We start from the raw sequence: 15,535 nt of genomic DNA on the forward strand, positions 1-15,535 counted from the left end.
TAGTTGAGCTACACACAAGAATGCTGGCTGCCAACCGGTCATTCTACAGCCTGAAAAATCAGTTCACCTCAAAGGATCTGTTGCGTCGAACGAAGCTGGGACTATATAGCACCTATATAGTGCCGGTACTCACATACGCCTCTGAGACATGAACACTGCCCAAATCTGACGAAACCCACTTAGCCGCGTTCGAGAGGAAGATGGTCAGAAAGATATTTGGCCCCGTATGTGTGGAAGGACAATGGAGGAGCCGCTATAATGACAAGCTATACGAGATGTACGGCGACCTCATTGTCGTACAGCGTATTAAGCTCGCCAGGCTCCGGTGGGCTGGCCATGTTGTACGCATGGAAACGGACGACCCAGCCCGTAAAGTCTTTTTAGGCCGTCCACAAGGACAGAGGAGGCGTGGTAGGCCCAAATTGAGGTGGCAACATGGCGTGGAGGCGTCCGCCATTAATGCCGGGATAACGGACTGGCAGACGAAGGCGCGAGACCGTGAGCGGTTTCAGACACTCCTGAGGCAGGCCAAGACCGCAAAGCGGTTGTTGCGCCGGATAAGTAAGTAAGTAAGTAATCCCATAGAATCTCTTATCTATGCCTGCATGAGGTCGTATCAATGCCTCTTCCTTCTGTTTGACTAAGTGGTCCAAGTTGTGGCAAAATATTGGGTAAAGTGCCTCATTAGCGTCGTCTGAGTGTGTGTGCTATTTCAACCAGTGTTTTGGTTTCACGCACATTTCAATGCTTTCTCTAGGTGCTGGATAGTCCAGGTCTACGGATGACACTTACTTAAGATAATTTGATGACATCTGCTCATATCAGAAGTAAAATAAATCAAAATTGTCTGTGTCCATCTTTCCCAACCTCAGAGTGTCTATCATGCACACTTTGGTGCCAGAATGTTTAAACCAACGGAAAACAAGATTTTTTTTTGTTTTTGATTCCAGTGTCGTTATTTCATCAGTTGTTTTATGCTTTACAATCGCGACAACTCATTCATTTAGTAAAACTTTAAAAAATGCAAACAATGCATTAGATAGTAGTAGTAGTCAAATTAGATAGACAAAGGTACATATTGAAAATTTGTTTTGTTCATTCAATCAATCATTTTTGCAGACCAAAATGATGTGCAGAACATGTGCTCAAATGTATTTTCATCATACCATAACACTTTTGGTTTGGAATGTTACATTGTTGAGTTATGAAATACTTACTTTCACCACTTTTGCATTTATTAGAAGTGTCGTCCATCTTATTTTTCTTGACGATTGTCCGGGGGTTTTACATACACATCTTTTGCTTTCCATTACTATTTTTACCTTGCCATCGTATCGCATCAACTCAGTTGGGAGGATGTTGGGAATCCACACGCAACCGTGCTTGTGCGAGCGAGCGCTGCTATCAATGACACTACCGGCTATGTTTCTAAGCAGCACGATACGCAAGGTACAGGGGTTTGTGTTCGGATAAACGGTTAGACAAGAAAGCAAACAAACAACCAAAGCTCCATTTTTTTGTAATTCTTTTTTATTGCCGTTATGAATATCTTTATTTTGCTTCATACTGATACTAATGTGATACGGAGTTAAAATTAAACGCGTAGCGCGTGAACGCGTTACAGCCTTACCGCGCGCCCTTACACCGGCCATTACACCGAGCGTGTGTAACGGAGCCCTTCTTCCCGCAACGGAAAGCAGGAAACGGGGTGGGCAAAAAAGACCAAACTGTGTGGCGCCTGCTTCACCCCTCCCCGCGGCAAAACGGATCTCAAACCTCCGCTTCTTTTCCCACGCGCACACACGCACCCACACACACGCACTCCGACATACACACACACACACACACACAAATAGGCGCACGGGCCCGTGCCTGTTCCACCGGTGCCTGTAATATGATACATTTTACAACAGCAAAACTTGCCCTCTCCCGCCTCCCTTTCCCCCTCCCGGCGCTACTAAAACTACTAAGCTACTGAAACACTGCAGCCACCACACCGTTGGCAAACAATCGCGGGCGTCGGGTGTGGCAGCGGTGCGTGCGCTTTACTAATCTCATTAGCTTACTATCCCGGCTTACTGCTCGGCTCGGCTGTGTATTACTTATGCATGAAGTATCCCGTACCAGACGCTATCAAGTCAAGATGGCGCTGCTGACACGGGATCGTGTAAAGATAAAACGTTAAGTGCTACGAAGAACGCCTATGGCGATTCCTTCCCTCATTTTCTCTCTCTATATATATCAGCGTGTAAATGTAATATGATTGTCTCAGTACAGAGTAGAATAAGAGTGTATAAGGATACTAAAGATTAAAAGTCTGTTGGTTTTTGTTGTTGTTGTTGTTTTATGCTCACGTCACCTTGCACGTTAGCGGAAGGATGTAATAAGGGTGTGCGTTCTGCCTGTGCTGTATCGCAATATTAGTATTAGCCCCGGATCGACTAACGATCAGTGTCTGAGCGAATTTGCATGTTGTTAAGAGTATGTGTTTTTTTTTACTTTTATTTATTTGTATTGCTTCTGCTAGTGTGATGTTGTGACGAATCTATGGCGTTGACTACCTCGTACATGTGTTAGTGGTACACACCCCTTCTCTCTTAGAACAGACACAGGAGGTGGTTGTAGTGAAACAAAACAAAAAATGGCGGCCCAGTGACATTTCTAAAATGTCACCTGCACCGCCACGGAAAGCGCGCGATAGAGCGGGCCGCGTTGGAAGTAGCGTAAGGTAGTAGAGGTAGGCAGAGCGGAGGTGCCTCCGCTCGTTACGTCAGTGTTTCAATAAATAAATAAATAATGTGCTGCCATGCTGCTTCCCTTCCGCCGTAGGCAGTCGCGCAGAGGCAGCATTCGATTAAGTGTAAAAATAAATAAATATTTGTTCAATAAATAAATAAACGTGCAATAAATTAATTAGATTAAACAGCAAACCCCTGCCCCGGGCGGACCGGCTAAAACCGTGCTTTTGTTTTTTGTTTGTTTTTTTTTTACTTCTTTTTTTCTTCCTTTCCTATTGGCAAGCATCCCACTGTCCCCCCCCCCCCTTAGCACCATGTTGGGGCATAAAATGTCCTTGACCGATGTGTTTTGCTCCAAAAGAAAAATCCATTTTTTAGTATCCCCATCACCACTGCCGCGAGCACCATTACTAACACCCAGGCGACACCAGTACCCCTGTGCGGCTCTAAGTGTGCCTCTCTATGCGTGCGTGCGTGCGTGTGTGTGTGCGTGTGATTACATAAAACTGATGCCCTAATGCTATGCTCCTAGAAACGTATCAACTAAATACTGCCCTCGTATTAAAAAATGTGCTCGATTTGTTTCGCTGCTCTACTTGTAGCTCTTGCTGCTCGTGAAAGATCGGCAATCAAAACAGGACGAGTCAGGATCTAAATTGTATATGTGTGTGTGTGTTGTTCGTCCAAAAGTTTGCTCTGTAGTGAGGTATATTGTTTGGTCCGGGTGCGGGTTTTGCAGACTGTTGGAGGGAAGGAACTACGCCCGGATGCGTTTCCCCCGAAACAGGAAGCGCCCACGGGTTTCGTCCACTTTCGGGGCACTGTTTTGGGGAGCTAGCTCGATACAATGGGAGGGAGGAGAGGATTGATGTGTTTCTGGGTGTGTGTGTGTGTGTCTGTTGCTGCAGGGAAAAGGTTAAGGTTCGAACCTGCACCGTCCAGCCCGTGCTCAGGTGTAGAACATGCGCGCTTTGTTGCTGCTGGCGGTGGCGGCGGCGCCCGACTTGGTCGACTTGAGCGTGCCGACGATCGAGCTGGCCCCGCTGGTCAGCACGGTCCCCGCCGGCGTCAGGTGCGGGTTGGTGAACGCGACCGACCGCTCCTTGGCCCGCGACAGCGAGAACGGCTTGAGGCGTATGCAGAGGAACGCGGACGTGACGCAGGACGCGAGCAGTATCGACAGCAGCACGACGATCGTGACGGTGAAGCCGGGCGTGGTCATGCAGATCAGGCCCTCCTCGCGGGCCGAAAACACCATCGTGGCGGCGGCGGCGGCACCATCCGTCTCGTTGGCCGAGCTCGGCCCGATCGGGAAGGTCAGGTCGCCGGGCGACACCACCCGGATGACGCGGTTCAGCCCGACGTCCTCCTTCTGCTCCGGGTCGGTGGCGCGCGTGCGCCGAATCCGCCGGTCGTCCCGCTTCCGGTTCGAGGTGAACACGTGCGCATCGAGCGACTGGGGCGGGGACGGTGGCGGCGGCGGCGGCGGCGGCCCGTACTGCTGGTGTTCGGGCCCGCCGGACAGGTGGTGCACGTCGAGCACGCCCGGATCGGTGCACTGGTCCGGGCACTGGTAGCGGCAGATCTGGATCGTGCACTGGAAGTGCACCTCCATCGAGTCGGGGAACTTGAACGCCTGGAAGTGGGCGTACGAGAGGACCGAGGCGCTCGCGCCAAAGTTCTTGATCTTGGTGAAGCGCGACATCAGCTTCGGGCGGGTGACGCAGCCGCGCTGGTCCACCAGCTGGATCGGCGCCCGCTTGCCGTCGTGCGCCATGCAGTTGCGCACCAGCATGTCGAACTTGCTGTCGTCGTCCTTGATCGCCAGCACCATCGTCATCGTCTGGCCGATCTTGACCAGCCCGGACACCTCGGACGCCCACGGGCCCTTGCCGACCTGGATCTGCATCCAGCAGCCGACGTTGTCGCCGGCAAAGTCCGCCCGTATCACGTCGAGCATATCGACCGGGAACGGCCGGAACGTTACCGACTTCTCGTACTGGTCGTGCCAGGTGCAGCGCAGCTTCCGGGCCTGGTCCCACACCTCCTGCACCTGCGGGTCGTACTGCAGCACGATGATGTTCTCGAAGTACGAGCCCGCGTTCGTGTCCGTGCCGGAGTAGCCGTTGTACAGCACGTTGTCCGTGTTGCCGGCGGTGCCACACTCGTGGATGCCGATGTCGAACGAGGCGGATGTTTTGCCGAGCCCGGCCGGCAGATGCACACAGTTGACGTTGCTGTAGTGGCCCTTGGAGAAGACGATGCCGAAGAACGGTTTGTCGAACTGGACGAACACCTTCATGCCCTGCTTCTCGCACTTCACGTCGAGCGACACGATCTTGGGCATGTCCTGGAGGGGCGAGGACCACAGCTCGTTGCCGGCGAGGGGCGGCCCGTACAGCTTCTCCGGGCTGAGCTCGCTCGCCTGCGCCTTGAGCATGCCGGGTGGCGGCGGCGGTGGTGGTGGCCCATGGTACGCGTGCGCCACGGGCAGCGCTTGCGGTGGCGGCGGCGGCGGCGGTCCAAACGGCTGCCCAAGACCTAGCGATGCTGGGGTAGGGAAGAGGAGGGGAGTGGAAGAAACAGAAGAAGAAGAAGAAGAAGACAGGAATGAAAGCACTGGCCGGGTTGGGCTGGACGATGGCGAAGATGGCGCTTACCTCGACTGGGGCCGTGCGGTATTGGCGGTCCGTGATGGGGCAGTGGGCCGTGCTGTGGCCCCGGGCCATGTTTCGCCAAGCCTGGGCCTCCCAAAGCGCCCGGTCCGTGGCCCAGCGGCGACGGTAAGTGCTGCGGGTAGGCGGACTGGACCGGTGCAGAACCTTGCAGATCCTGATCGACCGACTCGAGCGCCACCTGGTCCGAATCGTTGTCGCGCTTTGCTGCCTCATCGCCCGGGCTGACCGATTTCACTACCTCGACCTGATCCTCGGCCACCGTCAGCTGCGGAGGAGGGAAAGGGAAACAGAAGTACAGGGTTAGTGAACGGTAATGAGATGGTGATGGTGCCTATTCCCGAATAGATGTGTCTGGAACATTCAGAGGTTGAAGTTGGTGGCGATGCACATTTATTGGAACGTCCATGTATCCTGATTGTAGTGGTATGTGTATTTGAGTGGTTTGAGTTAGTGATTATATGGCTAAGGAATTGATTCAGACCCTATCTTGCTATTGAACAATAGTACAGGTCCCAACTGAAACGAAGTAACAACCAAACTAATCAGCTGGTATACAGCATTTTTAGGGGTTCTTACTAATCAGCTAGTATACAGCGTTTTTAGGAGTTCTTACAGGGTTTTCCTATAGAGCTCAAGACCGCAGTACACTTTGATGAATCTGCGGGATTCAATCGCAAGACTTTGGACTCTTAAGCACAGGAAGTAATACTTCTGGCACCTAGGTGTACATCCCTTTTCAGAAATCTCTGATTTGGGGGAAGAGGATTATATCCTTGCTGGAACTTCTAAATTAGCTTTCTAAGAAGGATGTCATCTAATCCCCATCCCGTCATATTTGATTCAGCAACCAAGCTCCAGGCGTTCTTTCATCAGCTCACCAAAATGTCAGCGCGACAGAGGCCAGCTAGTGTGTCAAAAGTTCCAGAACTTCTGAATCAACTCTGAAAAGCCTTATAAGTATAAGCGTAGGTCTGAAAAGTGTTACCAACGGGTTTGGAGGGTCTCTAGGTTATGCTTCAGCGTTTCCTGAGATATTTTAAGCTGATCGTTATATTGGCTAGGAGCAAGCGACGAACGAAACGAATTATCTGAGGCATTTATAATAAGATTCGTTAAGATTTTAAAAAAATGTTTGAATTTCAACGTATATGAGACAGATAAACCTGAATCATATTCATTTATGAGCTTTCGAATCTGAAACTCGTGTTTCAATATGAACGAATCTTCAATGGTTCTTTAATAGCTAATGGTTAATTAATGTTTATATAATGATTTTCCTTCTTTTTTGCCCCTCGATTTTGGTCTCAATTAATGATTTGAAAAGTTTTTCCATTAAACCTTATCAAAGTTATTCTTCGCTGTGATTTATGATTGTAGACCTTGATTCCCATACGTAGGACTGACTATTCTACCATGGGTAACGAATGAAGTCTCCGACAGCCATGCCCATCGAGTGGTAAAGGCAGGCCAAGACAGCTTACGGCAGCTGCGCCAAATAATAAGAATCACTCTGTAGCGATTCATGATTCGAATCACTCATCGAAGATGAAACATAAACACTAATATGTACACAACCTAAAGATGGTTTCAAATTTACTGAGGTTTGTAGCCCTTTGCACATCAATTACCAAGCTTATGATAATTACCACCGGTAATTAAACAATATTTGAATGTTAGCTGGTGATTGTTAACTTATTTATTTATTTTTAATGGAAGGATGATTCTATACGCCCGTAGCTAAATTAACCAATTTTTGACAGATCTCAAAGAGGCGCATATCTGTTTGCCTTTTTCGAATAATTTGCGAAATCTAACACTTCGTCAACACCTCTCCACAGTACCCATACTAGCAAGCGAGCTGACAAAAGTTGGCAAATCCCAATCTGCTTCTCCCAGCTGTATAAACTGGATGGAAGGGTATTGCTGTAGCTGTTCTTGGTTTTGTTGTTGTTGTCGTTGTTGTTGCTGTTGTTGCTGTTCTTTTTTCGCAAACTCAGCCCCAGTCGCCGAAAGCTGACCCTGGCCGAACGCGGTATCTGGAACGCGTTCGTACGTGGCACTGCACTTGCGGTGCTCAACTGACAGGCTGTTGCAGCTGTACACACAACCATACAGCGCCACCCTCGAGCAAGGTTTCACACGACCTTCTGCAATCAGGATGGCTTTCGGGCTTAGCAAGGCCATCTTAGAAGCGCCCCAAAGTGCATGTATACGTGTGAGTGTGTTGTGTGCGTATGTGTGAGTGTGTGTGTGTGTGTGTGTGTGTGTGTGTGTGTGTGTGTGTGATAGTGAGTATTACATGGTGGGTTTCAACAGATGGGAAGCAGCAAGGTTCGATGGAAGCAGATAAAAACCCCCGGGGCTGCTACGGTACGTGTACATTCTCCGCACCGTTCTGGTGGGATGATAAATTCGCGATTAGCGCAAGATTAGCGGGTGGGCTAACGAGAAGGTTCGTTTGAGTGAGTGAACAACTTCCCAAGTGTATAGTGAAGGGCTGCGCGAACGCAGCGAACCAGCAAGGATGCGATCCTTGACCAACCCAGCGGGGCTGGCGCTGCTAGTGTTGTTTGCACTATCGTTTAGCGGTAAGTTAGAGTATGTCAGGGAAGACAGTGGTAGTGCCAACCAACTCCGCAGTGCCCTGTAGTGACGGTAGTCGTTTGATTGTGAATTTTGAATTCTTCTATTTCGCTTTGCCACAAACCGTTTCCAGCCAACGTCGTCCAAGCTTATGGAGCGAAAACGAGTGAGTAACCAGTGCCGGAAACGAGTGGATGTAGCGTAACTCCTGTTCTTCAATAAACCTAATGCTCCGATTTTCCAGCATCGAGAGTATGCTTCTCCAGCGTCGCCAACTTCACCGGAAACACTGCTATCGGGCTGTGCTCGCAGGCAGTGTTGCAAATGCTCAGGGTGGGTGTGAACGGCACGATCGCGTACGTTACGACCGCCACAACGCCTCAGTCAACCGTGCTCAGTGAGTAGGATCAGTGTCGACACATCGCACTGGCAGGTGCGCAAGCTATGCAACGTTCAACTAATTTCTTCCGCTCGCTGTCACACGCACAGAACTGCTGCCGACCTACTGTAACCGAAGGCTGGCGTATCCGTACCTCGAACCGTACCTGTCTGTTGTCGGGTCCGGCACGGAAGGACCGGTTGCTACCATCCTAGCGAATCCGACAATTCGAGCAAACTACATCCGGGCGCTGATCACGTTCATGAAGTCTTACCCGCGCTGCGTCGGACTATTTATCGATTTCAGCAACCTCACCACATCACAGGCGGTATGTGTGCAGCGTCGCACCGCTCGCGGAGTTCGATTTCTTTGACCGATCCTGGTTTTGTTCGTTCATTCCAGGCCGGTTATGCCGCGTTCATGCAGGCCCTGTTCCAGGCGGCTGGTACAGCTTCGCTCAAGCTGGCCTCAGCGCTGCCCTGGGAGGCAGACCGGTACGCCGATGTCTACTACAGCGTCACTTTAAGAAGCTTAGCGTTTAACGTGCTGCGCACGTACGATGAATTCTACTCATCGCTTACAACGGTCGTACGGCCGCTGAACCCGCTAGTTGCTATGGCCGCACCGTTTAACGCCACGACGAAAACTATCGTAAGTGAGAGCGGCATCCACGCTTTCAAATCGAACGTTTTGATCCTTTTGTCCGTTTCTTTACACTCTTCGCTCTTTTCCAACCCAGTCGTACAACCTGTACCGGTGGATAATCAAGGGACTGAACCCGAACAGCATCATACTCGGCCTGTCGATGTATGCTCGCGCATATACTGTGACAAAAGTTAGCCAGTTCGGTGCTACGGGAACGGCTAGCGCTTCGGTGGTATCATACTGCGATGTAATTGAGCCTGACAAATGTAACACATGAAACATAGTAATACAGGACGGATTCTCTTTCAGGCACTTCTTTTCTCGACCAAGTTTGGACTGCAAACGAGCAGCGCTGGAGAGAGTGTATCCTCTAGCAGCAGCATGGCTTACGTATTCACTTCGTTTCAATCGGCTGAGCTCAAGCTGAACTTTGCAGTGTCTAATAATTTGGCTGGTGTTGCATTGTTCTCATTGAACACTGCCGGCACCAATGCAGAGCTGCTGCGTTACGTGACGAGTATTATTGCACCGACGCCACCAACAGGTTTCCAATATCCTGTGGCGTCGTATCCTACATGCGGTGTTTCCATTACATTCCCATCGTTGGTGGCTATAACTACACTACCAACAGCCTCCACAGCAGCGGGTGGCGGTACCACTCGAGCTGGAGGAGTTACCACGGTTGCGCCAGGAGGAGACACCACGGCTGCTGGAAGTGGAACTACAGCCGCTGGAGGTGGTTCGACTGCTGCTGGAGGTGGAACTACTATCGCTGGAGGAGGTTCAACAGCCGCTGGAGGAGGATCAACTGCCGCTGGAGGAGGTTCAACTGCTGCTGGAGGTGGAACTACTATCGCTGGAGGTGGTTCAACAGCCGCTGGAGGAGGTTCAACTGCCGCTGGAGGTGGTTCAACAGCCGCTGGAGGAGGCTCAACAGCCTCTGGAGGAGGTTCAACAGCAGCTGGAGGAGGCTCAACTGCTGCTGGAGGAGGATCCACTGCCGCTGGAGGAGGTTCAACAGCCTCTGGAGGAGGATCAACAGCCGCTGGAGGAGGATCAACAGCCGCTGGAGGAGGTTCAACTGCTGCTGGAGGTGGAACTACTATCGCTGGAGGTGGTTCAACAGCCGCTGGAGGAGGTTCAACAGCCGCTGGAGGAGGTTCAACAGCCGCTGGAGGAGGCTCAACAGCCTCTGGAGGAGGTTCAACAGCAGCTGGAGGAGGCTCAACTGCTGCTGGAGGAGGATCCACTGCCGCTGGAGGAGGTTCAACAGCCTCTGGAGGAGGATCAACAGCCGCTGGAGGAGGATCAACAGCTGCTGGAGGAGGATCAACAGCCGCTGGAGGAGGATCAACAGCCGCTGGAGGAGGCTCGACTGCAGGAGGAGGAGGAACTACAGCCGCTGGAGGAGGATCAACAGCCGCTGGAGGAGGTTCGACTGCTGCTGGAGGAGGAACTACTGCCGCTGGAGGAGGCTCGACTGCTGCTGGAGGAGGCTCTACTGTCGCTGGAGGAGGATCAACAGCCGCTGGAGGAGGTTCGACTGCAGCAGGAGGTGGAACTACAGCCGCTGGAGGAGGTTCAACTGCCGCTGGAGGAGGTTCAACTGCCGCTGGAGGAGGTTCAACAGCCGCTGGAGGAGGATCTACTGTCGCTGGAGGAGGCTCTACTGCCGCTGGAGGAGGAAGTACTGCTGCTGGGAGTGGAACTACTGTCGCTGGAGGAGGATCAACAGCCGCTGGAGGAGGTTCTACTGCCGCTGGAGGAGGCTCGACTGCCGCAGGTGGAGGTTCAACTGCGGCTGGAGGAGGTTCAACAGCCGCTGGAGGAGGTTCAACAGCCGCTGGAGGAGGTACAACAGCAGCTGGAGGAGGTTCAACAGCCGCTGGAGGAGGCTCAACAGCCGCTGGAGGAGGCTCAACAGCCGCTGGAGGAGGCTCAACAGCCGCTGGAGGAGGATCAACAGCCGCAGGAGGAGGATCAACAGCCGCTGGAGGAGGTTCAACAGCCGCTGGAGGAGGAACAACTGCCGCTGTAGGAGGATCAACTGCTGCTGGAGGAGGATCAACAGCCGCTGGAGGAGGCTCAACAGCCGCTGGAGGAGGCTCGACTGCCGCTGGAGGAGGTTCAACTGCTGCTGGAGGTGGTTCTACTGCCGCTGGAGGAGGATCAACAGCCGCTGGAGGAGGATCAACAGCCGCTGGAGGAGGCTCAACAGCCGCTGGAGGAGGATCAACAGCCGCTGGAGGAGGATCAACAGCCGCTGGAGGAGGATCAACAGCCGCTGGAGGAGGCTCGACTGTTGCTGGAGGAGGATCAACCGCCGTAGGAGGAGGATCAACAGCCGCCGGAGGAGGATCAACAGCTGCTGGAGGAGGTTCAACAGCAGCTGGAGGAGGCTCGACTGCAGCAGGAGGAGGAACTACAGCCGCTGGAGGAGGCTCGACTGTCGCCGGTGGTGGTTCAACAGCCGCTGGGGGTGGAACTACAGTAGCCGGAGGAGGTTCGACTGCTGCTGGAGGAGGATCAACAGCAGCTGGAGGAGGATCAACAGCCGCTGGAGGAGGTTCGACTGCTGCTGGAGGTGGAACTACTGCCGCTGGAGGAGGCTCGACTGTTGCTGGAGGAGGTTCAACAGCCGCTGGAGGAGGTTCGACTGCTGCTGGAGGTGGAACTACTGCCGCTGGAGGAGGCTCGACTGTTGCTGGAGGAGGTTCAACAGCCGCTGGAGGAGGCTCGACTGCTGCTGGAGGAGGCTCAACAGCCGCTGGAGGAGGTTCGACTAGTGCTGGAGGTGGAACTACTGCCGCTGGAGGAGGTTCAACAGTCGCTGGAGGAGGATCAACAGCTGCTGGAGGAGGTTCGACAGCCGCTGGAGGAGGTTCAACAGCCGCTGGAGGAGGTTCAACAGCCGCTGGAGGAGGATCAACAGCTGCAGGAGGAGGTTCAACAGCCGCTGGAGGAGGTTCAACTGCTGCTGGAGGTGGAACTACAGCCGCTGGAGGAGGCTCAACTGCCGCCGGTGGTGGTTCAACAGCCTCTGGGGGTGGAACTACAGTAGCCGGAGGAGGTTCGACTGCTGCTGGAGGAGGTTCAACAACCGCTGGAGGAGGATCAACTGCTGCTGGAGGTGGAACTACTATCGCTGGAGGAGGCTCGACTGCTGCTGGAGGAGGTTCAACAGCCGCTGGAGGTGGTTCTACTGCCGCTGGAGGAGGATCAACAGCTGCTGGAGGAGGTTCAACAGCCGCTGGAGGAGGCTCGACAGCTGCTGGAGGAGGTTCAACAGCCGCTGGAGGAGGATCAACAGCTGCAGGAGGAGATTCAACTGCTGCTGGAGGAGGATCAACAGCCGCTGGAGGAGGCTCGACTGCAGCAGGAGGTGGAACTACAGCCGCTGGAGGAGGCTCAACTGCCGCCGGTGGTGGTTCAACAGCCGCTGGGGGTGGAACTACAGTAGCCGGAGGAGGTTCGACTGCTGCTGGAGGTGGAACTACTGCGGCTGGAGGAGGTTCGACTGTTGCTGGAGGAGGATCAACAGCCGCTGGAGGAGGCTCGACTGCTGCTGGAGGAGGTTCAACAGTCGCTGGAGGAGGTTCAACAACTGCTGGAGGAGGTTCAACAGCCGCTGGAGGAGGATCAACAGCTGCTGGAGGAGGATCAACAGCTGCTGGAGGAGGCTCAACTGCCGCTGGAGGAGGATCAACAGCCGCTGGAGGAGGCTCGACTGCAGCAGGAGGTGGAACTACAGCCGCTGGAGGAGGCTCAACTGCCGCCGGTGGTGGTTCAACAGCCGCTGGGGTTGGAACTACAGTAGCCGGAGGAGGTTCGACTGCTGCTGGAGGAGGTTCAACAGCCGCTGGAGGAGGTTCGACTGCTGCTGGAGGAGGATCTACAGCCGCTGGAGGAGGATCAACAGCTGCTGGAGGAGGTTCAACTGCCGCTGTAGGAGGTTCAACAGCCGCTGGAGGAGGCTCTACTGCTGCTGGAGGAGGTTCAACAGCCGCTGCAGGAGGCTCAACAGCTGCTGGAGGAGGTTCAACAGCCGTTGGAGGAGGTTCAACAGCCGCTGGAGGAGGTTCAACTGCTGCTGGAGGAGGTTCAACAGCCGCTGGAGGAGGCTCGACTGCTGCTGGAGGAGGTTCTACTGTCGCTGGAGGAGGTTCAACTGCAGCAGGAGGAGGTTCAACAGCCGCTGCAGGAGGCTCAACAGCTGCTGGAGGAGGTTCAACAGCAGCTGGAGGAGGTTCAACTGCCGCTGGAGGAGGATCAACAGCTGCTGGAGGTGGATCAACTGCTGCAGGAGGAGGCTCAACAGCCGCTGGAGGAGGTTCAACAGCCGCTGGAGGTGGATCAACAGCTGCTGGAGGAGATTCAACAGCCGCTGGAGGAGGATCAACAGCTGCTGGAGGAGGTACTACTGCAGCTGGAGGAGGTTCAACAGCAGCTGGAGGAGGATCAACTGCTGCTCAAGGAGGTTCAACAGCCGCTGGAGGAGGCTCAACAGCCGCTGGAGGAGGATCAACAGCCGCTGGAGGAGGATCAACAGCCGCTGGAGGAGGTTCTACTGCAGCTGGAGGAGGATCAACAGCTGCTGGAGGAGGTACAACAGCCGCTGGAGGAGGTTCAACAGCCGCTGGAGGAGGTTCAACAGCCGCTGGAGGAGGTTCAACAGCCGCTGGAGGAGGCTCAACAGTCGCTGGAGGAGGCTCGACTGCCGCTGGAGGAGGCTCGACTGCCGCTGGAGGAGGATCAACAGCCGCTGGAGGAGGATCAACAGCTGCTGGAGGAGGCTCAACAGCCGCTGGAGGAGGATCAACAGCCGCTGGAGGAGGATCAACTGCTGCAGGAGGAGGCTCAACAGCTGCTGGAGGAGGCTCGACTGTAGCAGGAGGAGGATCTACAGCCGCTGGAGGAGGATCAACAGCCGCTGGAGGAGGATCAACAGCCGCTGGAGGAGGATCAACTGCTGCTGGAGGAGGTTCAACAGCCGCTGGAGGAGGATCAACAGCCGCTGGAGGAGGATCAACAGCCGCTGGAGGAGGCTCAACAGCCGCTGGAGGAGGATCAACAGCCGCTGGAGGAGGCTCGACTGCCGCTGGAGGAGGTTCAACAGCCGTAGGAGGAGGCTCAACAGCCGCTGGTGGAGGCTCAACTGCCGCTGGAGGAGGTTCAACAGTCGCTGGAGGAGGCTCAACAGCCGCTGGAGAAGGTTCAACTGCTGCTGGAGGAGGTTCAACAGCTGCTGGAGGAGGATCAACAGCTGCTGGAGGAGGTTCAACAGCCGCTGGAGGAGGATCAACAGCCGCTGGAGGAGGTTCAACAGCAGCTGGAGGAGGCTCGACTGCTGCTGGAGGAGGTTCTACTGTCGCTGGAGGAGGATCAACTGCTGCTGGAGGAGGTTCTACTGCAGCTGCAGGAGGCTCAACTGCTGCTGGAGGAGGTTCAACAGCCGCTGGAGGAGGTTCAACAGCCGCTGGAGGAGGTTCAACAGCCGCTGGAGGAGGTTCAACAGCCGCTGGAGGAGGATCAACCGCTGCAGGAGGAGGCTCGACTGCCGCTGGAGGAGGCTCGACTGCAGCAGGAGGAGGATCTACAGCCGCTGGAGGAGGATCAACCGCTGCAGGAGGAGGATCAACAGCCGCTGGAGGAGGTTCAACAGCCGCTGGTGGAGGTTCAACAGTCGCTGGAGGAGGTTCAACAGCTGCTGGAGGAGGCTCGACTGCTGTAGGAGGAGGTTCAACAGTCGCTGGAGGAGGTTCAACAGCCGTAGGAGGAGGCTCAACAGCCGCTGGTGGAGGCTCGACTGCCGCTGGAGGAGGTTCAACTGTCGCTGGAGGAGGCTCAACAGCCGCTGGAGGAGGATCAACAGCTGCTGGAGGAGGTTCAACAGCCGCTGGAGGAGGCACCACGTCTGCACCACAACCTACTGTTGTTTGCGGCATTACTGTACGGTCGCAGTACGGAGCTCTTGTTAGCAGTTTTTGTGATTCTGTTTTAGAGATCAACCTGTACATTCAATCTGGAAGTGCGTGTGGGGTTGTAGTGTAACGTGGAGTTAGTTTTAATTTAATGTCATTATAATGTTTTTCAAATGAATGTTAATAAAGGTGATTAGAAATACAAATTAATAGAAAAAAATGTCTATGCTACTGTCATTTTAATTAGCGAATGAAAATGCAGTGAAACATTATTTGTGCTGGTTCTAAAATTATCAATAAGATTTAATAAAAATATACATCGTTAGCGGTGAAATTTATTCAAAATTTATTGTTGAAACAGCAGACTTGCCCAGTGCTACATCAGTTGTTTGCACAGTTGATGTAGAACACGCGCGATACAGCTGACCAAATAAAACCAGTTTCGGGTACGCTTAGTTGCAGTGCAGTATCATTCGATAAAGGATTGAGCTGTGAGGTTACTTCATTTGACAAACTTATTCTAATGGGCTCTGGCAATGGTGATAACAAGGCACCGTCACCCTTCAATCAAGCAAAGATGGTCGACCCTCA

The 15,535-nt window shown here is 53.6% G+C and overlaps 2 protein-coding genes across 52 annotated transcripts in view; one reads left to right on the plus strand and one right to left on the minus strand.

Moving 5' to 3' along the window:
- Positions 1 to 3,602: 3,602 nt before the first annotated feature.
- Positions 3,603 to 15,535, minus strand: part of LOC120951617 (uncharacterized) — a 29,798-nt gene continuing 17,865 nt past the window's right edge. For both annotated transcript variants that reach the window (XM_049610876.1, XM_040370429.2), the window contains 2 exons: positions 5,399 to 5,681; positions 3,603 to 5,288 (listed from right to left, as the gene is read on the minus strand). In XM_049610876.1, the coding sequence (XP_049466833.1) occupies positions 3,688 to 5,288; positions 5,399 to 5,681 (1,884 nt within the window). In that variant the 3' untranslated portion in view covers positions 3,603 to 3,687. The remainder of the gene's footprint in view (positions 5,289 to 5,398; positions 5,682 to 15,535) is intronic.
- LOC125907574 (autotransporter adhesin BpaC-like) lies at positions 7,792 to 15,136 on the plus strand. 50 transcript variants are annotated; one of them, XM_049610803.1, is made up of 15 exons: positions 7,792 to 8,004; positions 8,133 to 8,165; positions 8,244 to 8,396; positions 8,489 to 8,706; positions 8,781 to 9,029; positions 9,118 to 9,270; positions 9,333 to 9,885; positions 10,159 to 10,182; positions 10,603 to 10,623; positions 10,897 to 11,166; positions 11,209 to 12,261; positions 12,367 to 12,954; positions 13,123 to 13,248; positions 13,291 to 13,458; positions 13,501 to 15,136. In XM_049610803.1, exons 1-15 carry the CDS (start codon positions 7,941 to 7,943, stop codon positions 15,072 to 15,074), a joined length of 5,247 nt encoding a protein of 1,748 aa, XP_049466760.1. In that variant the 5' UTR covers positions 7,792 to 7,940; the 3' UTR covers positions 15,075 to 15,136. The 50 variants fall into 50 exon arrangements, with proteins under 50 accessions (XP_049466760.1, XP_049466759.1, XP_049466709.1 ...); XM_049610802.1 differs by lacking the exon at positions 10,603 to 10,623 and adding an exon at positions 10,624 to 10,644; XM_049610813.1 differs by lacking the exon at positions 10,159 to 10,182 and adding an exon at positions 10,834 to 10,875 and having other exon boundaries at positions 7,793 to 8,004; positions 9,333 to 9,927; positions 10,600 to 10,623; ... (1 more) ...; positions 11,212 to 12,261; positions 13,501 to 15,135.

The sequence above is a fragment of the Anopheles coluzzii genome, chromosome X (assembly GCF_943734685.1).
Source record: "Anopheles coluzzii chromosome X, AcolN3, whole genome shotgun sequence".
Classification (NCBI taxonomy): domain Eukaryota; kingdom Metazoa; phylum Arthropoda; class Insecta; order Diptera; family Culicidae; genus Anopheles; species Anopheles coluzzii.

Excerpts from the sequence above, each read along its gene's own strand:
- LOC125907574 (XM_049610713.1), top strand. The coding sequence starts at position 7,941 with ATGCGATCCTTGACCAACCCAGCGGGGCTGGCGCTGCTAGTGTTGTTT. Across the intron at positions 8,005-8,132 it reads GTTTGCACTATCGTTTAGCG|CCAACGTCGTCCAAGCTTAT; the intron begins GTAAGTTAGAGT and ends AACCGTTTCCAG. Across the intron at positions 9,030-9,117 it reads ACGCCACGACGAAAACTATC|TCGTACAACCTGTACCGGTG; the intron begins GTAAGTGAGAGC and ends TTTCCAACCCAG.